The sequence below is a fragment of the Dipodomys merriami genome, unplaced genomic scaffold (assembly GCF_024711535.1).
Source record: "Dipodomys merriami isolate MVZ:Mamm:240054 unplaced genomic scaffold, mDipMer1.0.p SCAF_63, whole genome shotgun sequence".
In the NCBI taxonomy this organism is placed as follows: domain Eukaryota; kingdom Metazoa; phylum Chordata; class Mammalia; order Rodentia; family Heteromyidae; genus Dipodomys; species Dipodomys merriami.
Genome location: NW_027206213.1, coordinates 906,975 through 931,072, shown reverse-complemented (window position 1 = coordinate 931,072; position 24,098 = coordinate 906,975). Strand labels below are relative to the sequence as shown.

At 38.1% G+C, this 24,098-nt stretch overlaps 1 protein-coding gene across 1 annotated transcript in view; it reads right to left on the bottom strand.

Annotated features, from left to right (window-relative positions):
- The window catches only part of Gfpt1 (glutamine--fructose-6-phosphate transaminase 1), a 46,260-nt gene extending 22,583 nt beyond the window's left edge, over positions 1-23,677 (bottom strand). Inside the window, exons 1-11 of the mRNA XM_070004450.1 lie at positions 23,674-23,677; positions 22,772-22,906; positions 19,054-19,161; positions 17,961-18,086; positions 16,703-16,761; positions 12,909-13,043; positions 10,254-10,315; positions 8,646-8,725; positions 6,875-6,980; positions 4,482-4,645; positions 2,330-2,425 (exon numbers count right to left, since the gene is read on the bottom strand). Of these exons, the coding sequence (XP_069860551.1) occupies positions 2,330-2,425; positions 4,482-4,645; positions 6,875-6,980; positions 8,646-8,725; positions 10,254-10,315; positions 12,909-13,043; positions 16,703-16,761; positions 17,961-18,086; positions 19,054-19,161; positions 22,772-22,906; positions 23,674-23,677 (1,075 nt within the window). The remainder of the gene's footprint in view (positions 1-2,329; positions 2,426-4,481; positions 4,646-6,874; positions 6,981-8,645; positions 8,726-10,253; positions 10,316-12,908; positions 13,044-16,702; positions 16,762-17,960; positions 18,087-19,053; positions 19,162-22,771; positions 22,907-23,673) is intronic.
- Positions 23,678-24,098: the final 421 nt, after the last annotated feature.

Here is a 24,098-nt window from a genome sequence, read left to right as displayed (position 1 = left end):
ATTCTGTATCTTGAACTTAGTTGAGGTGAAGAAAATGACTATGTTTCAGAGGCTTGTCAAAACTCACAATTTTATCAAGAGGTTGTGGCAAGGGAAATCATTTAAAACCTGACCAACATAGCAAGATTCCACTTCAAAACAAAAAAAATAAAACAGAATTTTACAATAAGAATGTAATAATAGCCAGAAGTGGCGCTGTGGCTCAATTGGTAGAGCGCTAGCCTTGAGCTGAAGCTGAGGGACAGCGCCCAGGCCCAGAGTTCAGGCCCCACGACTGGACCCAAAAAAAAAAAAAAAAAAAAAGAATGTAATAGTATTTCTAGTTACATTTCAGCAAACCCATCTGAAAAAAAAGATTATCTTCATTACATTTATTATCCTCACTTCTCAAGGTGACTCAGAATAAAAGACTAGAGGAAATGCCATTATTAGAGGAAATGGCATTGAAGAGGTAACCAAGAAACACAGAGAGGGTAAGTCACTGCGATTAAGTGGCCACCTATTTCCCAAAGTGGATGATGAGGGTTAGGATAATTCTACAAAGTCTAAAATAGGGTCTTACTTAGCTCAAGTGGGCCTTCAGCTCATCATCCTCCCTGCCTTCCAAGTGCTGGGATTTAGTTTGTCTCTTTTTCCTAACATCTATTTCTCTGACCTTAATTTCACAAATACTGTAAGTGATCTTTACCACTATTTCCCACTGTTGCTTCCCTTAACCATTTTCACCAACCCCTCCCCAATACTGGGAGAGTCCTGGCTTATACTGCTCCTGTTTCTCTCCTGGTCACTACCTCCTTCTCATTTCACTGTACCCCAGACAGAACAACTTCCCAACTGAAAACTGTAGCTTGACCACTCACTGGTGACTAGTATCCAGCTCACTTAAGTACAGTTAGGGTCACACCTGACTCCTATGCCATTGAGAGCTTTCCAGTTTCTGTAAAAGGAAATATCCTCATCTAATCCCTAACTAAGGATAGATTCAAGGCCTCCACCGCAGTTTCTCTCACCTTCTTTCCTAGACTTAATTTATTTTCATTCTTCTTCAAGTAAAAGATCTATGTGGCAGACAAAGTTGATTATAAATTATTCCTGCAGGATACCTATGACTCATGCCTGTAATCCTAGCTGATCCGAAGGATGGGATCTGAGAATCACAGTTGAGAGGCCAGCCTGTGCAGATAAATCTGAGATACTCTCATCTCCAATTAATTAGCAAACAGAAGGGGAGTGTAGCTCAAGTGGAGAAAGCAAGATGTGACAACAAGAGCACAGATATCTGAGTTCAAGTCCCAATGATAGCATAAAAATAAACAAATAAGAAAATAAACCCATAAACAGCTATCTAATAGTTTATTTCCCTTTAGCTAATCCTCTTTTAGTGAGATGGATGTTCCCATCTGTTCTTCACCTGCTTAAGCCTTCCCAATCCTTCAGAACCCACACTTTCTTATTTATGAGTCCTCCATTCACCTCAAACCCCCTCCAGACTCATTCTTCACTTTTCCTTAATTCAGCACTAAACTTTAATTTCAACATCAAAATGTGTGCCATATGCTATACTTTACCTTTTTTATATAGCTAACTGTCCTTTTAGATTATTAAAACCTCAAGGGCAAAATTATATCAGACATTACTTTGCTATGGTTCACTTCTATGAGTTCTTTAATCTCCTTTGACACATGGTCTAGACAGAATTTTGATAAACAAGACTAGAGTTGCACCTTAAACATGGAGGAGGGTATAGGTTACTTCACATGGTGTCAGAAACACATGAAAAATCTCTGGTAAAGTTTATACCTTTGCTTATTTATGAAGAACAAGCTAGACTAGACAGACACACCCAAGCCTCTCAGTTCTCCTAGAATTTACCATGTCTAGGAAAGAGTCAAAAACTGCCTCTGACAGAAACAGTAGGTGCATAAACATAGAATTTACCATATTAACTATTTTAAGCACACAATCCAGTGGCATTAGGTACATTCAGATTGTTGGGCATCTATCACCACTACCTATCTCCACAACTTTTTCATCATCCCAAGTTGAAACTGTACTCATTAAATGCTAACATTTTATCTCACTTCACTTAAGCACCTAGTAACCATTAGGCTATTTACTATCTATCTAGAATCTGAGTATTAAATGCTAACATTTCATCTCACTTCACTTAAGCACCTAGTAACCATTAGGCTATTTACTATCTATCTAGAATCTGAGTATCCTAGATACCTTCTGAAAGTAGAATTATATACTATATATATACTAGGCTCTACTAATGGCTAAGTCGCCATAAGAGATCCTGAAATAAAAATAAATCGTATGTTATTACCTGTGTAGTCATCAAAGTTAACTCTTCCTCTCATTGTGTTCACAACAGATTCTGGTTGTTCAAATATTTCCTTCTGCATAAATGAACTAAAATTTCCTACAATGAAAAAATCATTAAAATTAAAAGTAATATATTAAAGGATAAAAAATTACACACTATCTCCTTTAACATAATCTTGATAAACTGAATAAAGCAAAATATCATTTGATAGAAAACAATATTCCTGTTTGAGTATCTACAGGACTGGATGGATATGCCTCACTCTTGTGAGAAAACAGCAACTGGGGCAGAGCTACTTTTATTTATTCATAGCTAACTAAAACATAATACAGTTATAGCAAAACAGGAATAAATCAAGAGTTTTTGAGTCATGTCTAGGTTAAAAATCATGGTATTAATAAATAAGTGGGCTAAAGACTTGAAGAGAAACTTCTCTGAAGAAGAAAGAAGGAAGGCCAATAGACACATGAAGAAATGCTCAATCTCCCTAGCCATAAAAGAAATGCAAATCAAAACAACATTGAGATACCACCTCACCCCAGTTAGAATGGCTATAATCAAGAACTCTAACAACAACAGATGCTGGAGGGGATGTGGACAGAAGGGAACCCTACTTCATTGTTGGTGGGAGTGTATACTTGTTCAACCACTTTGGAAAGCAGTATGGCGGTTCCTCAAAAGACTTCACATAGAGCTCCCCTATGACCCAGCAATCCCACTTTTGGGCATTTACCCAAATGTTTACAAACAAGACCACACTAAAGCTACCAGCACAACTATGTTTATTGCAGCATTATTTACCATAGCTAAGATATGGAACCAACCCAGATGCCCCTCAGTGGATGAATGGATCAAGAAAATGTGGTATATATACACAATGGAATTCTATGCCTCCATCAGAAAGAATGACATTGCCCCATTTGTTAGGAAATGGAAAGGCTTAGAAAAAATTATATTAAGTGAAGTAAGCCAAGCCCAAAGAAACATAGGTCCCATGGTTTCCCTTATCTGCAATATCTAGTAAATGTATGAGTCAAGCAGAAAAGGTCAGATAATGTGATGTTAGGAAAATGAACCCTTAGATATGTATTTAAATGTTTTTTTCTTTCATGCATTTGTTTCTAACTCATTTATAAGATTATTTCTTTGTTGCTTTGTATGTCCCTCCCCCACAGTATAACCTCTGCTTTCACTATATTTGATGTCGCTATAATTTGTGGAGGAGATGGGGAAAAACAAGTCGTTTAAGGATACAGGTGGACCCGTTGCAACTATGAGAAGTACAAGTTGTCATATCAAAAACGAACTTTACAACTTTGGTGGGGGGAGGGGGGTAGGGAGGAGGGAGATTGGGGGGGGGCTGGGAAGGGATGTGAAGGGTAAACAAAGGAGGAGGCTGCAATGCTTGATAAGAAATGTACTCATTATCTTGCCCATGTAATTGTAACCCCTCTGTACAGTATGTTCACAAAAAATTAAAATTAAAATTAAAAAAATCATGGTATTATCCTTCACTATCCCAACTGGGGAAATTCCTTTCTCTGTAAAAACAAGCAATTAATTACTTCACAGTGTAGGCTGTAGTATGGATTAATATAGAAAAAACTTCACATGTGGTAGTTATACAAGAATGTTATTCCTACCACAACCGAGTCAGAAAGTAGAAAAAAAAATCATAGTAATCACAACAGTTAATAACAGCCAACATTATGAAAGGGGGCATGAAGTTTGCAAGGTACTATGCTAAGGGCACAGTACTCAACAGACATCTTAATGCTTAAAACACACTTAAAACATTCTTAATGATAGATTTTAGTATCCCCACAGTATATATGACAAAACTGGAGAGGGAGTAGAAGAAAAATAGAAGAAAAAGCAACATAATATGAAACTTACAAGTTATCTATAAAACATCAGATTCTATTAAGATAATCTCCTTTTTTATGTCAAAAACAACAGATCAGGCATTAGAATAAAGAATTACTCTAAGACCAAGAGATATGTTCTCCAAAGAACCATCCCTTTTTCTGGGGTTACCCCTTCATCAGTTCAAGAGATTCCACCTAACATTGTTAGGTTCAATGGCAGGACAGGAAATAGAATGTCTCTTGCCTCTAAGGACACCAAGCTAGGAAATAACAAGAACTATCACCCTTCATGATCTGCTGGAGTTCCATCTGGAGGGTCTGCACAGCTCGTCCAGGGTGATCTCCTGCAGTTCGTTTAATTCGATGGATAGAAAGACGGCCATCTACCACTGCTGCGACATCATCATCTTCTAGAAAGATGACACGGTTGGTGTGTTCTATGACAGCACTATAATATTCAACAAGAAATTACAATCAATAACCAAGATTATTATCACAAGTGGATCTGTCATTAGGACAGGAGGATCAAATAAAAATACATACTATCATTAAACTATTAAACTTTCTGGTTACCAAAATGTCATCACATATGGAACACTGATGGGGAGGTGGTCCCTGAAAACAAAAAATAAAAGGATCTCTGTGCAAAAAATCTAACAAAATTAGATTAGGTCAGGAGACATGGCCATTTCTGCCTCATTCTACTTATCAACAAATGCTGTAATTTTAATCCTGAAATATGTCTTATAGCTTTCTTCTTTGTCCACTGCCACATACCGATACAAGCTGCTTTTATCAACTCTGTGGCTGACTAACTCAGCATCTTCCTAACTACTCATGTTCTCCCTTATTTCCATCCACCCATTCTTATTGTCTGCCAAAATCCCTACCAAAAGGCATACTAAGCAAGATGTCTCTCTAAACCAACAAACTACTTGGTACCTCTTTGGCTCTCAGGAAAACATCCATACCCCACCAAATATCATCTCCCTGTGAGTTCTAGCCACTTATCTCTCTCCTTAACTGTAACAGGACAAATCATGTTCTGCGAATGTTCTGTCTACTGCTTAATCTAATTACTTCTTAATCTCCCCTAACTCTCAGTTCAAGCTTCAGTCCTTTTTTAAAAAACCTATGTACCGGGGATAAACCTCTAATAAGCATTTTGTAGCTCTTGTCATAGTGAGAATTATGTAATTATGTAAGTGTTTAAAATCTGTCTTCTCTATTGTGGAAAAACTCCATTAAGTCAAAGGTATTTTTATTTCTTACCGTTATGCCTCAGGCTAGCATATGGCTTTGCTCAGAGTATTCACTATGAATGTAAGAATGAATGAAAAAGGGCTGGTAAGCTTCAGCAATTTCCAGTTATTTAAGCTATAACTATCAACCTAGTTAATGACAGCAGTGACACATATTAATGCTGACTACACATCTTACATATCTGCAACACTGGAAACCAGCAAAGCTCATTTTCTCTCTGAGAGAATACATTCCTTTCTTGTCTGAAATGGTATCTTTTTCTCGTTTTTTTATTACTTCCTCTTATTTTCAGGTACAGTAAATGAAACAATACCTATTGGTAATTCAAGCAATCCCAATTTATCTTCATTTCTATAGTATTTCATCTATAAGTGCACCTAAACATTCTACCTTACTTTCTTTGAAAATGTCTTAGTCTAGTACTGTTTCTTTAACGACTTATGCTATAAAGTTCATTCTAAATGTAAAAGACAAGAATCCATATTACACTAAAACTACAGTGGTTCAACAACTGTAATGGAATTGATGGGATACCAACTAAGGTATTCTTCAATCCTCCTCCCTACAAAACCTGGATAATCTTCCTGAAGAAACAACACCCTGAAGCAAATGTGTTGGAACAAGTCTCCTACCTCTTTCTCACAAAGTTGGGATTATAGACAAGTACCACTTCACTCAGATTGTTCTTTAAAATTGACTCTTAATGACTTTTGCCAAACCAGCCTTAAGCTACAATCCTCCCTTCTCCACCTCCCATATATACAAGATCACAGGCCACTATACTTGACTACCTCTACTCTTAAGAAAATTCTAACTGAGCACTAGTGACACACCTATAATCCTGGTTATTCCGGAGGCTGAAATCTGAAGATTACAGTTAGAGCCAGCCCAGGCAGAAGATTCCATGAGACTCTTGTCTCCAAATAACCACTCAAACCCAAAATAGAGGTACAGCTCAAATGGTAGAACATTAATTAGCACTGAGCAAAAGGGCTCAAGGATAGTGCCCAGGGCCTGAGTTCAAGCCCTACAACCAGCACAATAAAAAAAGAAGATACTCAGGGTTGATGTATGGCCGAGTAGCAGAGTACTTCTAACATACAGAGTATATCCTCAGCAGAGAGAGAGAGAGAGAGAGAGAGAGAGAGAGAGAGAGAGAGAGAGAGAGAGAGAGAGAGAGAGAGAGAGAGAGAGAGAGAGGAGAGAGAGAGAGAGAGAGAGCAAGAGAGAGCGAGAGAGAGAGAGAGAGCAAGAGAGAGCGAGAGAGAGAGAGAGAGAGAGAGAGCAAGAGAGAGCGAGAGAGAGAATGGGGGCCGAGGAAGGATTGAAAGAATTCTCTTATACAGTATGACTAGATTTATACAAAATGACTTCTCAATTTAAAATTCTCTTTAAATCAATTACAGAAGCTAACCTTGCATCAGAAGCAAAATAATATTCTACTGCTTTTTCTTCAACAGGGAAAAGACAAGTTGTACTGTCCACACGAGGGAGATTGCAACTTCCTTTCTTGTCTTTGCCTAGAGCATAAAATTAACTTGAGTCAAAAAGCATGTAAAAATGATGGCCAATATAGAAAATATATATAAATCAACTAAAGTAATTTTTAAAACCCATAGCAACACAAAAGAATTTTAAGTGCTAGGTAGATCATCTTTCTTTCCATGCAAAACAACAGTGAAAAACAAAAAGTATGGGTGAAATAGCAACTATTAAAAATGCAGAGCAAAGCTGGGTGTTGGTGCCTCACACCTGTAATCCTAGCTACTCTCGGAGGCTGAAATATGACAATCACAATTTGAAGCCAGCTTGGGCAGGAAAGTACATGAAAATCTTATCTCTAAATAACCACAAAAAAAGCCACAAGTGGAAGGGTGGCTCAAGTGGTAAAGCATGTCTTGAGCCAAAAAAGCTAAGGGACAGCAACCCAACTATTCTGAGTTCAAGCCCCAGTACCGGCACAAGAAAAAATATACATAGTGCATATAACAGTGCTACGTTATAAACATTTCACTGTAATATTCTCAGCCATGTAAAAGCTTTATTCTTTATCATTAACTTTTAAAACTGGAAAGTATATACTAATTTTAATTGAATGTTACATCAAGCTTTCTGAACTTAATACATATAAGTTAATATGCCTATACTTATCGCAGGAATTACATTAAAAATATTAAAATTACAACTGTGAAGTGGAAAATAAAATGTGTATGCTGTTACCAGAGCTTGAACTCAGGGCTTTTCACTTGTCTTTCTTCCATATGGTTCAAGCTGTTTTACTTTCCTATGTAATTATGTTAATAAAATGGCTCAGAGTTTGTATAGCTAAAAGACTTATTTTAAAAACTAACATGCCTAGGGATACAGGTCAGAGATAGAGCATTTACCTCGCATGTGTAAGGCTCTGGGTTTAATTCCCAGTTACACAAGTAAATATAGAAATAAACTAACTTCAAACATGAACAGTAAAAAAGAACTCCAAATAATGCCAATCAAAATATCAAATGTAAGTGTAAAAGTAAAATATCATGCATAAAGACCATGTAAGCGCATTTCAATTAAAAGCTCGGCTAAGTTACTCAAGTAACTAACAGTGAACTGAGTGAACAATACTCTTTCCTTATTCTAAGCATGTAATCTGCATGACTATTTTTGAAACTGAAAAAAAAAGTACAATTTCAACTATTTCCTCAAATATTAGATTTTAATAAAATGAATTACAAAAAGCAGTTTTCTAAATGGGGAAAGCAAACAGACAAAATATAATACTGCAAATTAGAAAAATAAATTGTCAAAATATATTTTCCCATAAAATAAGCAGTTTTAGAGGCTCGGCACATTCATTCACTCCAAAAACAAAGAATTAGTAAAGAATGAACAAAAGAGGGTAAGATTCCTCTCCATCCATGCAATTCCCACCTCTTTCTCCCTGTGATCCCCACCGTGTGAATTTTGATCCAATCTGAGTCCTAGCTAAGGATATACAACAGAAAAAAAAAAAAACTACTTGTCAGAGAACTCACAAAACAAACCTTTTTCATGTTTATATGTGTGTTTGTGTATGTGCTATATACATATACATGTATACAACCAAAAAGTATTTGTTCTACTTAAGGAAGATAATTCTTATAGCTACAACACTCAATTTCTACATTTTCCACAAGCATGAGATAAGAGCAGTTTACCTGTCCTATACAGTATTGGAATGTGATCAGTAGAAAGCTTGTGTTCACTCCGCACACCAATCAATAAGGGGCTACCTCGCCTATAAGAGCAAGATGAATCAGAATTAACCATTTTTATAAAGAATGCACTAGCAATTTAAAATTTTAAACAGTTAAATGTGAAATTTAATACTCAAATTATGTTTTAATTTTTCCTCCAAACTCAACTTTAATTAAAAAATAACTAGGCTGGCAGATCTATATGCCACGCTTGTCTGTTTCAAACAGCTTTCATTATTCTTTCTCAACTGATAAAATTTAAATTGTATTTGGCTCAAGCAGTAGAGTGCTCGCCTTGAGCTGAAGAGCACAGGGACAGTGCCCAGGCCCCGAGTTCAAACCCCATGACCGACCAAAAAAAAAAAAAAAATTTAAATAGTATTACATAAAGTTTTACTGAAACATATCCAGTTGCATTCTTTCACATTAGGATAGCAAGTAGTAACTAAGAGGTTATGTGGCTCAGAAAGCCTAAAATTTTCATTATTCAACCAATACGCCCCAAAAAACCTGCCAACTTCCATTTTAGAATCTTGTTCTCTCTTTTAAGATAAAAATGAAACTTTTTCCAATTGTATAGACTGTCGGCATAAATGAACGCATGGCACTTTCTCCTAAATCACCTTTGCCTTCAGATTAAAAGCATCTTTCTCCCCAAATCTTCAAGTGCCTCATTTTATAATGTCTTAGCAAAAGTAATCATGGTACTACTAGCTAGGAATCTGTCTGGAATGTTTCAAAAATATTAAGAAAGCTAATGCTTCGGACTTGAAACTGGAAAATTTTCAATATCTATATTCACAAAGTTACACAGTTCTCCCACAGAAGGCCAATCTTAAATGCCAAAATATATTTGCTTTATTAAGGGATTTTGTTAAAAGTGGCATCACAATAGACAAAAGTAGTATGTGGAAATAAATATACTCTGTAGGAACACTAAAGGCAAGCTGTGAGACCAGGAAAGGGATAAGAGGTTGGAATGCTGCCTCATCAGTACTCAGAAGACTGAAAACTGGACCCTGGAAAAGTTACGAAAGACAAGGCAAAATAAATGTGTAAATTACTATTAACTGGAACCTCTGATGTCTAAGTCACAGTTGAATGGACCTTATGTTTAAGTTAGAGTTGATTGGCTCCTATGAAGGTTGAGACAATGTATGTTTATATTAGTTACGGATTTCGAAAATGTTTGCTGCTCCCTCTGCTCCCTAACAATAGGGAGTAAATTATTACTATATACACAAAATATGTCTGATATTAATGACTGGAATCACAAGATAAATTGGTACCTTCTTTTCTGAATGTACCTATAGTAATCTTCCCTGTACTAGTGAACTCAATAAATAGGCTTGCTTACAGGAGTTCAGGGTTCAAGAGCTGATGAGCCTTTATAACCCTTGGTCCCCAATTGTTTAATTTTTCACTCCAGTATCCTGTCATGTTGTCCTGGATTATGGAGAGCAACAATATTCATAAAATTCATCTAAAAAAGGGCAGGGCCAGTAAATCCAGTAAAGGATTTGTCCCAAAATACATATAAGAATTCATTCTTAATAGATTTATATGTACCTTGTGCCAACTGCTTGCCCAGGAAAATGAACACTTTTAAATACTAGTGCAAAAGCACCTTCCTATGGAGGCAAAAAAGCAAATAAAAAAGAATTAGCAATACTTAGCATAATCAATTATCAGAAATGAAATGCTGAAAATATACTGGCTTTAGCATAGGAATTTATTGTTCACACAAGTGTTTTTCTTCACTAGTTCATAAACACATTTAAATTATACCTAGACAGCCAGGCACTAATGTAATCCTTGCTACTTAGGAGGCTGAGACTTGAGGAGCATGGTTCAAAGTCAGCCCAGGCAGGAAAGTCTGTGAGACTCTTATCTACCAATTAATTGCTAAAAAGCCTGAAGTAGAGCTGTGGCTCAAGAAGGAGAGGGCTAGCCTTGAGCAAAAAAACTCAGGGGTAGCAATCAGACACCCTGAATTCAAACCCCAGGACCAGTAGAAAAGAAAAAAGAAAAATTTACCGAGACATTCCTGAGATGTGGCACACAAAAGACCAGCTTCTGTAACCAGGCTCACTTTCAAAGAATGCTTAACAGTTAATAGCTCAAAAAATCGATCAGTTGAAAATTCGCCTTTGTATACACTACCAAAATTTCTCAATAGATACACCATCTCTCATAATATAAATTCAGTAGGAAGACAGAATTAAAGTTAAACATTCAAAGTTAAACATCCAAAATCCATATTCTGGTCTAGTAATTATACATCACATTACCTTCCTTTTTTTTTTTTGTACCAGTCCTGGATCCTGAACTCAGGGTCTGTGCACTGTCTCTGATCTCCTTTTGCTCAAGGCTAGCACTCTACCATTTGAGCCACAGCTCCACTTTTGGCTTTTTTGGGGGGTCGGGGGCAGGGAGTAGTTTTGGAGGTAAGAGTCTCATATATTTTCCTGCCTGAGCTGGCTTCAAACTGTGATCCTCAGACCTCAGCCTCCTGAGTAGCTAGGATTATAGGCATGAGCCACCAGCACCTAGATCTTCCCATTCTTTTTGACCTGAAGATTAGAGACATAAATACACATCCCTCACAATGATTAACAATCATCCCACCCTATCCATCAGCCTCCTCAGGGATAACAGTATCTAAAAAGAAGAAAGGAAGGAAGAACATGAGGAGGAGAGCAAAGAACCACTACAGAATGAAGTGGACTTCAAAGGGAACAGGAATAGGAATAGGAGTAGGAGTAGAATAGAAAGGCATGCAAATCTGCCTTGTGTAAAAGAAAAAACAGATCAGTATATTCTCTGTTTTCCTAACTCCTGCTGTAGATGTCAAAAGATCTAGTGGAGGTGAAAAGGAGAGGTGCATCTTAGTAGAGAAAATGGGAAAGGTCTAAGCTTGGGGAAGAAGGTAAAGGCATCACTATGAACTTGGACTTTTGAAGTGGAATCAAAACAATACTTTTGGGGGGGGGGACTTTTCTTTCTTCTTTGACAATACTGGGGTATGAATTTAGGGTCTCATGCTTGCTTTCTAGGCAGGTGCTCTACCATTTGAGCTATGTCCCCAGCCCTTTTTTGCTTTCCAGATTTTTTTGATAGGGTCCTGCTTTTATACTAGAAGCCAGCTTTGGACCTCAATCCTCCAATCTGTGCCTCCCCATGGCTGAAAAAATATAGACATTCCGCTACCACACCAATTATTTATGGAGATGATGGTTGTATAACTGGCTAACTTCAAGCCACAATCCTCTCTATAACGATTTCCCAAAAGGTTGGAATTACAGGCATGAACCATCATGTCTACCTACAAATATAGGGCCACAGAAATGTAGTTTATTGTGCTAGTACAAAAACATGTAGACATTATCTCAGAATAAAGACTACATTTTAAGCTGGGAGCCAATGGCTCATACCTATAAGCCTAACTACTCAGGAGGCTGAGATCTGAGGATTGCAGTTCAAAGCTAGCCCAAGCAGAAAAGTCCATGTTACTCTTATCTCTAATAAACTACTCAGAAAAAGCCTAAAGTGGTGTTGTGGCTCAAATGCTAGAGCACTAGTTTTGAGCACAAAGAGTCTCAGCACCCAGGCTGAGTTTAAGCCCAAGACTAGCAAAAAAAAAAGACATTGCGCTGTTATTGGCTGAAAGCAAGAAAGTGATAAATTCTCCATTGTGTGCCCTGTGTACATGTTTGTGTGCGGTGTGGATAAATTTGGATCTGTGTAGTTTGGGGATATAAAGCTTTTCAATCTCATGACCACAAACTATAGTGGACTAAATAGAATTTTAAGTGCTAGTGAAGACATGTCAGTAAGACTCTCAAAATTATTCAAGTTGAATTGTATGCATAGGAAATAAAACATCAAGAAATTAGCACAGTTCCTGATTATCAGATTTCTTTCTCATTAAGAAAGTTCTTTCTCATTAAGAAAGCAGTTAATGTTGCTATCATTATCTTTAGAAGTGTGGCTTAGCCAAGTCTTGATGGCTCACATTTGTACTCCTATTCAGGAGGCTGAGATCTCAGAATCTCAGTTCAAAGCTATCACAGACAGACAAACCCACAAGACTCTCTTATTTCCAATGAACCAGCCAAAAGCTAGAACTGTAGGTATGGCTCAAGTGTAGAGCACCAGCCGTAAGTAAAAAACCCAAGTGAAAGTATAAGCTTCAGTATCGACATCAACAGTTTATCTGTATACCAATTGTTGTATAACTCTCTCCACCAATGTAGTAAAACTGATGTCTTGACTTTCCCAGTTGTCATACATGTACTTCACCAGCTTGGCAATTGTTTCTGTATCTGTTTCAGATTCAAAGTCATAGCCTTTGCTTTCCTGCAAGTAGAGGGAAAAGACAAACTTCAGGAAATATCCATGATAACCAAATCCTCTCTACAGAATTTTTTCCTCAAAAATCTCCCTAATTTCTAGTATTTTTTTTTATTGTGAAGATACTGTACAGAAGGGTTACAGTTACATGAGTAAGGTAATGAGTACATTTCCTATAGAGCAGTTACCCCCTCCTTTGTTTTTCCCCTACTTTCCCTTACTTCCTCACCTCCCCAACCCCTCCCTCCCCATCCCCGAAGTTGTAAAGTTTGTTTTCAACATAGTGTCTTACATGTCTCATTGTTACAACAGGTCCACTGTATCCTTGTTTCAGCATTTTGTTATTTCCCTACTCCTACCCAAATTTGAAAAATGTGCATACAAGATGCAAGACACCGAAATCAAATATAGTAACAACAGAAGTTATACCATAGAGGGAAGAACATACAAAAGAAATTTTTTAAATCACATAGTACATTAAAAACAACAGCAACAAAGAAAAAAACCTCTGTGTCCATATCTTGGGGTGCATTTCGCTTAGCATCATCTTATATGGTCACATGTACATAGCTTTTGACCTTTTCTGCTTGTCTGTAAGATTATCCTAGATGTATACTAATTATTGCAAATAAGGAAAACGACGGGACCTATGTTTCTTTGAGTCTGGCTTATTTCGCTTAATATAATTTTTTCCAAGTCTTTCCATTTCCTAGCAAATGGGGTGGTATCATTCTTTCTGGAGGCACAGAATTCCATTGTATATGTATATATCACAATTTCTTGAGCCATTCATCTACTAAGGGACATCTGGAGTTGGTTCCATATCTTAGCTATGGTGAATAATACTGCGATAAACAGAGCTGTGCTGGTAGCTTTAGTATCTAGTATTTTTGAATACTATAATGCATTTACCCAAAATTAAGGTAATCATCTGACTATAGTGACCTCCAGATAAGTTCTATATTGCTGAACACTTTAAAGTTACATAAATATATGCCACATATGAATTAAATAATTAAAATGATATATAAAACACTCAAAGCTGGGTGCCAGTGGCTCATACTTGTAATATTAGCTACTAAGAAGGCTAAGATCTGAAGATCATGGTTTGAAGCCAGCCCAGGCAGTAAAGTCTCTGACACTGTCATCTCCAATTAACCAACAAAAATGTGGAAGTAGAGCTGTGGCTCAAGTGGTAGAGCACTCTCCTTAAGCAAAAAAGTTCAAGGATGGAGCCCAGAATCAGTTCAAGCTCCAGGGCCAAGAGGAAAAAACAAAAACACTAATTTCATAATAAATATAACAATTCTTTCATTGATGATGCTACTGTACACTCTAGTAAAATTGCCATTAACTATATGTGATTATTTAAGTCTAACTAAAATCCCGTAGAGTTGAAAATCTACTTTTTTTTTTTTTTTTTTTGGTCCGGTCTTGGGGCCTGAACTCTGGGCCTGGGCGCTGTCCCTCAGCTCCTCAGCTCAAGGCTAGCGCTCTACCTCTTGAGCCAGCCACAGCACCACTTCCAGCTTTTTTCTTTTTGCTTATGTGGTGCTGAGGTATTGAACCCAGGGCCTCAGGCATGCAAGGCAAGCACTCTACCACTGAGCCAACTTCCTAGCCCCAAAAATCTAGTTTCTCTGCCATAGTAACTTAACAGTCACTTGTGCCTGGTGGTTACTGCATTAGCATAAATGCACAATGTTGCATCACTGCAGAGAGCTTAATTGAACAGCCTTGAGAAAAAGGAACTTAGAAAGGTACTGACAGCACTTTAACTGTAACAACATAGCACATAACTGTTTAGGACATAGATTTTTCTTTTAATCTGCTCCAGTTATCATACATTCTAGAAATATTTTAGTTTTGTGTGTGTGTATGTGTGTGTGTGTGTGTGTGTGTGTGTGTGTGTGTGAGTGAGAGAGAGAGAGAGAGAGAGAGAGAGAGAGAGAGAGAGAGAGAGAGAGAGAGAGAGAGAGAGATACTAGGGAATGAACTCAGGGCCTCACATTTCCTAGATAAGCACTCTACCACATGAGGCACACTTCTTTTTGCCCTTTTACTTTTCACATGAGGCACACTTCTTTTTCTTTTACTTTTCAAACACGATCTCTCATACTCTTGGCCAAGCCAGCCTCAGACCTTGATCTTCATAGCCTGAGATTACAAGTATGTACCACTATACTTGGCCCTAGAAAACTCTTTTATTAAATACTGAACAAGGTCTATCACAGAGTAAAAGATGTTGTGGAGGCTGAACTCTGGGCCTGGATGCTGTCCCTCAGCTCTTCAGCTCAAGGCTAGCACCCTACCACTTGAGCCACATCACCACTTCCAACTTTTTTCTGCTTATGTAGTGCTAAGGAATCGAACCCAGGGCCTCCTGCATGTGAGGCAAGCATTCTACCACTGAGCCAACATCCTAGCCCTAGCTCCAAAAACTTTTATTTTCCCCATGCTAGTGGATCAAACTTAGGTTCTCTCATGTTGGTCACTAATAATAAAGTCAAATTATTACTGCCCCCCCCTTTTTTTTTGTATTTGGTCTGGTCGTGGGGCCTGAACTCTGGGCTGGGCACTGTCCCTCAGCTCTTCAGCTCAAGGCTAGCACTCTACCACTTGAGCCACAGCGCCACTTCTGGCTTTTTCCTTTCTGCTTATGTGGTGCTAAGGAATCGAACCCAGGGCCTCAGGCATGCAAGGCAAGCACTCTACCACTGAGCCACCTTCCCAGCCCCTTACTTCCCTTTCTTGAGAGGAGGCAGAACTGGGGTTTGTACTAAGGATTTCACGCTTGCTCAGCTGGCACTGTACCACTTGAGCCATGCCAGCAGCTCTGCTTACTGCTAGTTCTTTTGAAGCTAGTCTCATGGACTTTTCTTCTGGCCTCGAACTATCATCTTTTGGACATCAGCCTTATTGTAGCTAGTATTATAGGTCAGGGCCACTGATGCCATTAAAAAAAAAACAAAACAGTATTTACATAAGAAAACAGGATTGATCCAATGCAGTCAGAGAAAAGTCCAACAGACCACAACACCCTTACAACTGTTTTAGGATTACTCAATCTTATGTAGATAGTGCTGCACATCCCAACATACCATTTCATGACTCCTATTAAAAGGATTCTCAAGCTAGGCACCAGTGGCCCTTACCTAGAATCCTAGCTACTCAGGAGACTGAGATCTAAAGATCACAAAGCCAGTCTGGGAAGGAAAGTCTGTGACACTCATTTCCAATTAACCACTTAAAAAATAAATAAATAAGCCGGGTGCTGGTACTCACGCCTGTAATTCTAGCTACTCAAGAGGCTAAGATCAGAGAATCACAGTTCAAAGCCAGCCCAGGCAGAAAAGTCTGTGAGACTCTCATCTCCAATTAACTACCAGAAAACTGGAAGTGATGCTGTGGCTCAAAGTGTTAGAGCACTAGCCTTGAGCTAAAGAGCTCAGGGACAATGCGCAGGCCCAGAGTTCAAGCACCATGACCAACAAAATAATAATAAATAAATAAAGCCAGAAGCTGTGGACCTGTGGCTCAAGTGGTAGAGCACTAGCCTTGAGCACAAAACCTCAGGAACAGTGCCCAGGCCCTGACTTCAAGCCCCAGGACTGGCATACACACCAAAGAAAGTATTCTCAAAGATTAGTGTATTCTTTACTTACCAAAAACTTTTTCAAGTCTTTGTAATTGGTGATGATTCCATTATGAATAACAATAAACTCTATAAGAAATAAAAGTATTAATGACAAAAATTAGAAGCCTGATAAATGCTAGTAATGGCTACTGTTATGAATAGATTTTGTCAAGTAAAAATGTTACAACATACTATCACCTACTTCTATGATTAGATACCTACCATCACCTAAATTACAAAATAGCAATATCAGCTATGCGGCTTGTCAGAAGCATACAGTGTTTACAAGGAGTAAATAAAATGAACTGCTGTCTAGAAACATCAATTTCATCTGTGGCTAAACTAGAGTTCCTACGTTAATACAGGAAAGGGTCAAGTTTACCAGGCCATTTTCCAAATAAGACATCTGAGGTAAATAACTGTCATCCTCATGTCTCTTTGATTTACTCTTGATATGAGTTTCAAACTAGAACAATTACCAAACTTACAATAAACAAGTATAAGAATCTGTCAAAAATAATGATGCAGCTATTTGGATCTACAACTAACCTTACTTGCTCAAGCAAGCAAATTTCTGAATAATTCCTGAACTGTCACATAAAAATGTTAAAACATCATTCCAAGAGAAAATAATGTTCTTGGGATTATTTTTATCTATTTCTTATTAAATGACAACACTGAAAATTATAAGGATAATCAAAAGTTGGTAATACAGATTCTTATGTATAGCCACTGAAATTATAAATTTAAAATTCATACATCTAAAGAAAAATTACTACTAAATCCAAATTTTTCTTCTTCTATGAAATAGGATCTCACTATGATGCCCTAGCTGGCCTCCAACTTCTGTGTTCAAGTGATCCTCCTTCCTCAGCCTCCCCAGTAATCGGAGTAACAGATATGTGTCACTCAAGCCTGGCTTGAATCTAATTTTGTATCAAATTTTTAATATGTTATTATACCTAAAGATCTGATTTTGGTTTGAAAGTGAGTGAACTTGAGCTGAATGTATTACAAATTATATAACAAAACAAACATTTTTAATTGACTTTTAAGAAAGAAAATACCATATCAACACTAAAAATGTTATATCAGGAATACATGAATTATATCAGGAATACATAATTCACACACTGCATAAGCTGGATAATGAGTTAGGAGAGTCAGGATCTCTATACACTATTTGTCAATGAGTATGACATTTTCCAGATAGAAAGAAAATTAAAATAACAAAACCATTACTGGCCCCCTGCAATCATCTCAAAGCACAAAGAATCTGTTCAAACCATTATTTTTGTCAGAGCGCTGGGGATGGCTATTAACAGGATTGGGTTCTCCATGAGTTGCCCAACGGGTATGAGCTATTCCAAGGTGGACATCAAATTCTATATCCAAATCCATATCCTGTTGTTCTGAAAAAGAAATTCTGTATTTAATAAAGTTGTAAAAATGCTAGAAGCCATGTTAAGTATAAGTAGTCCTCTGCCTTATCCACAGAAATATGTTTCAAGGTACTCATACATACACAAATGCTATACCTTTTCCATCTTCACTAAGAACTTATCATGCATGCCCTGTGGCCAGAACACTTTAGCCTGAGACGTGACAGGCTGCTTTTGGCAGCCTTGGTATATTTTTCTTCTTTCCTTGTTAAGCACAGAACTATTAACTGTCCTATTTATAGGCAGCACTGATGGCTTCCCAATGGCACATCTGAACCTCCAGCAGCAAGCAATGCTCTTGCATTTGGGGCATTTCTAAATAAGAGAAAGTTACCTCCATATAAATAGTACTTACCTCCATATAAGTAGTACATAAATAGTATTACCAAAAAAATACCAATGTATTTAACTAAGTTCCTTCGCTAATTGTTGTGACTTTTTTTTTTCAGTACTGAAGAATCTAGTCTTACACTTGCTAGGTACATGCTTTACCATTTGAACCGCATCACAGCCCTTTTCTGCTTTAGTTATTTTTCAGACAGCATACTCATTTTTCTAATTTGTCCATTGGTAGCCTTAGACGTGATCCTCCTACCAACAGCCTCCCACACAGTTTAGATCATGCCATCCGCTATTATGAACATTTTGCTGTTTGAGTTGAGGTATTAGTAACTGTTCTCCCAGTCTGTGCTCAAACCACAATCCTTTCAATTTCTACTTTCTGAGTATGTAATATTACAGACATGTGCCAATGCACCCAGCACTATGACCATTTTTACAGCTCGGGCTCAATTTAAAGCCAGTCAATCAATAACAAAATCACTTTTTATTTATTGCCTTATACTTTAAATATCATCCTCAAAATGGATACTAAAATATGAGGTATTGGCAAGAGCACAGAACAGGAAAAGGACAAAAAGCAAACTAAGTATATTACTGTGAACTTCTTCATCCAGTGCCTTAACTTTTCCTTTCTTCTTAATGAGTTGGATTTTACAGGCATTAGCTTCCCAATCTTTGTCATTGCCTCCATCAAATCCCACACCTAAATCAAGAAGAAAGAAAGCAAGATTTAGAAAGTAGCTTCTGCTAAAATTATCGATATAAGGCAATTTTTAATTTAAAATTATACTTTCATCTAATTAATTTAACATTTATTGAAAACACATTATGCACCAGTCATGACAGCTGCTCCAGACAAAAACAAAAACAAGGCTGGACTGTGTGGGTCAGCAGACATGCCTAGAAGGCATAAGGTTGAGGAGGGAAGGAGAAAGGGTAGGAAAAGAGAATAGAGGAAGGAAGCAAGGAAGGAAGGCAGAGAAGGAGAAAAGAGAGAGATGGAGGATGGGAGGGAAGAGGAAGGAGGACTCAGTTACTGTTGCCATTTTCCAACAGTCTTTAAAAAAACAGATAAGAAAGGACTAATTGCTACAGAAGTTATTACTTATACAAGCAATTACCATACACATTTACAAGTTATAATGAAATATTTCAAGTCACAGCTGAAGGAGGATGGAAAAATGAAACAGGGGGGGGGAGGCATACACCTTAGAAGAAGGATAAAGAGCAACATGAGAAAAGCAACTTTTGAGACTACCTTAAGTTGCTAAGGATCTTAAGAATTTATCTTTGAAGAGACAGGAAAGCAATGAGTCATTTCAACAGAAAAATAATACTGCAAAAACAATTAGCAAACTGTAAAAACAGTGCAGAGGATGGGTTGGGGAGAGAGAGGACAAAGCAAAAATGAATAGGTCTGAACAAAAGAATAGCAATGAAGATGGAGAACATGATCATGAGGACTAGAACTGACTGGATATGCAATGACAGTGCAAGCCAGTCTAAGATATCTGCTAGGCTCTAAGGAGTTACGAGATTAGGGAACTGAGAGGTAATTAAATATGTTTTGTCATTCTGAAAAAAAAATTGTTAGACAATAATGATTATTAAAGGAATGCGGAGGGAATTGAAGGGATATGGGTGAATAATACAATGTAATCAGTTCAATTCCAAACACTCAAAGGCTGTAACATTTGCTTTCCACAGGAAGAAAGTCTAGAAAGCAGGTGGAAACATGAGTCTACACACTTGGGAAATACAGCTGGAAATACACTTCCTTTTTTTTTTTTTTGTCGGTGTGGGGCTTGAACTCTGGGCCTGGTCACTGTCCCTCAGCTCTTCAGCTCAAGGCAAGCACTCTACCACTTGAGCTGCAGCGCCACTTCCGGTTTTCTAGTGGTTTATTGGAGATAGGAGTCTCACAGTCTTTCCTGCCCGGGCTGGCTTTGAACCGAGATCCTCAGATCTCAGCCTCCTGAGTAGCTAGGATTACAGGCGTGAGCCACCAGCGCCCAGCTTGGAAATACACTTTAGAAATAAATAAGATAGCTAGGCACTGGAGGCTCATGTTTATAATCCTACCTACTCAGGAAGCTAAGACCATAGGATTGTGGTTCAAAGTCATCAGGGGCAGAAAAGTCCATGACACTCATCTCCAATTAACCACCAAAAAGCTGGAAGTAGCGCTGCGAAAGTGGTAGTGTCAGCCTAGAGTAAAAATAATGAAGGGACATTGAGTACCCAGGCCCTGAGTTTAAGCCCCTCTACCAACAAAGGGGAAAAAAAAATAAGAAGCGGGCTGGGAAGGTGGCTCAGTGGTAGAGTGCTTGCCTTGCATGCATGAGGCCCTGAGTTCGATTCCTCAGTACCACATAAGCAAAAAGAAAAAAGCCGGAAGTGGCACTGTGGTTCAAGTGGTAGAGCACTAGCCTTGAGCTGAAGAGCTGAGGGACAGCACCCAGGCCCAGAGTTCAGGCCCCACGACCAGACCCCCCCGCCCCCGCCCCCCCCAAAAAAATAAGAAGCTAAGTGTGGTGGCTCCTGCCTGTATTCTTAGCACTTTGAGAGTCTGATGCACTTTGAGATCTGCCCAAGCTACACAGTAAATTCCAGGCCAGCATAGCAAGAATCTTTGTCAATAACTTTTAAAAAATGATACAGGGCCAGGCTCAGTGGCTCATACCTACAATCCTAGCTACTCAGGAGGCTAAGATCTGAGAATTACGGTTTGCAGCCAGCCCTGGAATGCAAATCTTTGAGATTCTCATCTCCAATTAACCAGAAAGCCAGAAGTGGAACTGTGGCACAGGGGCAGAGAACTAGCCTTGAGAAAAAAACTCAGGGACAGGGTCAAAGCCCCGAGTTCAAACCCAGGACTAGCATGCACATACACTCATGCACACAACAATTAAAAAAAAACAAAACAAAAAAACAGTAGAGCTGGGAAGGTTACTCAGTGTAGTGTTTGCCTTGCATGCATAAGGCCCTGGGTTTGATTCCTCAGCACCACATAAGCAGAAAAAGCCAGAAGTGGAGCTGTGGCTCAAGTGGTAGAGCACTAGCCTTGAGCCGAAGAGCTGAGGAACAGCGCCCAGGCCCAGAGTTCAGGCCCCACATCGACAAAAACAAAATAAAACAAAACAAACAAAAAAAACCACTAACAGATGAAAGAAAGGGAAGGTAGATAAATAGACATGTATTGTAAATTGCAACATATGGGAGTATGGGAAAAAGGTATGTCAGAGCTCACCCATAAAAACACAAAATAACACAGTGGGCTGAAGAAATAACCTTAAAGATATTCCTTATTTAAAAAAAAAAAAAAAACCAAAGCATACAGAAAACAAACAGCATCCACATGGGAAAGATACATTGCCAGAAAAGGAAGGAAAACATTAATAACAAAGGACTTGTAGGATTGAATTTCCATCACTGACCAGTTAAGGAAGTTAAATGCACAATATGAAGCATACTAAATGTTAAATGTAAAATGTGAAGTGTACAGAAAAGGGATGTGTTGCTGCTACTCTTAGAACTCCCTACTTCCAAATTTGGCCCTTGACTGGTATCTGGGGGCTTGTGTCTCAGAATTCCCATCATCCTCAAGGAGTAAGAATGGTTCATTATACCTTTGTTTTGTGCAACTATTCAGTCTGTCCCAAATACCTGCTTTATCCTGGTGAATCAGGAATTTTGTTGCATGCTAAATATATGGTAATTATGGGACCAGATCCAATAAAATCCTTGGGCACTAAGTTACTAATGAGTTCCCCTCACAAGTGACACTTCATGTGCTATACAACTCATTGTTAAGGACGTTATAAGTACCACACACTGGAAGTTCTTGAAAGCTCATGCCTAGTTTCTTCCTCATTTCACATCATATACCTGTTGCTTTTGCTGATATTGCTTTGCATTACTTTGCTGTAATAAACTGTAGCCATGAGTTAACTATATGCTGGGTCTCATAAATCACCCTGGGGAATGATGGAATCTGAGGATCTTGTGACTCTCAGACTTACCCTCTTCCATGATGAAAAAGTAATGAAAGGCAGAATTTGTAGAGTAAGACTCTTTAGAATTTGCTCCCATAAAAATGCCTGTGTGATTTGTGTTTTTACAGTAAAGATCTCAGAAGCAATGCTACATATAGATAGCAACACTATTGAAACACATAAACCCTTTAAACATGAAAAAAAGACAAAAATTCTTCACACTGGAATCTATAACACAACAGACATTGCTACAGTCAAATAAGAAAAAGACTAAATTCAACAATCAAGCACACCCATAAGACATTTAAAAGGAAATACCAGCAGAATCATATCCTCTGTATTCCAGTCTCTGAAGGCCTTTGATTAGGGTCTCTAAGATTTCTCGTCTTGTGCGAGGAACATGGTAGTTTAAGTAAGCAAATATACCTGCAAACAAACATTTAACAGAAAACTCTGATTAGTGAATAATTGACATAATTATGTTTAGGATACATAAAATAAAAAGCTAAATCCTTTTTTGTATGCCTATATGTGGCACTGAAGTTTGAACTCAGGACCTCATACTTGGTAGGTAGGCCTTCTACATTTCAGTAGCCAATCCTTTGCATTATTTTCAAACAGATATCATGTTTTTCACTTATCCTCTATTTACAACTCCTGCATAGATAGGACCAAAGGACTGCACCACCATGCTTAAGTCTCAATAGCTTTTCACCTGGGCTGGCCCTGAACCATAATCTTTGCAATCTCTGCCTTTTGAGTAGCTAGAATACATGCATGAACCACCACATTTTCCCTCTTCATTTTTGTTTAAAAAAAAAATCTTCATTTCAAATTGTTTAAAACAAGTGAAATTTTTCAAAGGTAAACTTCTTGTACATATGTCGAAATAAATGTTTAGTGTGTATGTGTGCACGCCTGCAAGTGTACTATGTTCTTGACTGCCATTTTGCCAAGTAAAATTTTTAAAAATTACCAAATTTAGCCAACCGCCAGTGATTCACCTGTAATCCTAGCTCTTCAGGAGGCTAAGATGTGAAAATTGTGGTTCAAAGCTAGCCTAAGCAGAAAAGTACATGAGATTCTCATCTGCAATCAATCACCAAAAAGCCAGAAGTACAGCTGTGGCTAAAAGAGGTGGCACATTAGCCTTGAGCAAAAAAGTTCAGGGACAGCACCCAGGCCCAAAGTTCAAGCCCCAGTACTGGCCCTGGCCGTACTCATGCACACGTGTGCTCACGCACGCATGCACACACATACACACACACACACACACACACACACACACACACACACAAACTATATATGATTGGGAGTTTCACTGGGTGGTAAAGCAAAATCCTAAGTTCAATGACCAAAGAAAACAATATACAGAACATAATTCTTCCACAACAATACTACAGATGGTTGGGTCTGGCATCCAATTGCTCAGGTTGAGAGGCTGACCAAAAGGTTGAAAATCACTGTTGAGAGACCCATTAAAATTAGTGCCTAACTCTAAACTGGAGAAAGAAGAAAGAAGAAAGAAAGAAAGAAAGAAAGAAAGAAAGAAAGAAAGAAAGAAAGAAAGAAAGAAAGAAAGAAAGAAAGAGAGAAAGAAAGAGAGAGAGAAAGAGAGAGAGAAAGAGAGAGAGAAAGAGAGAGA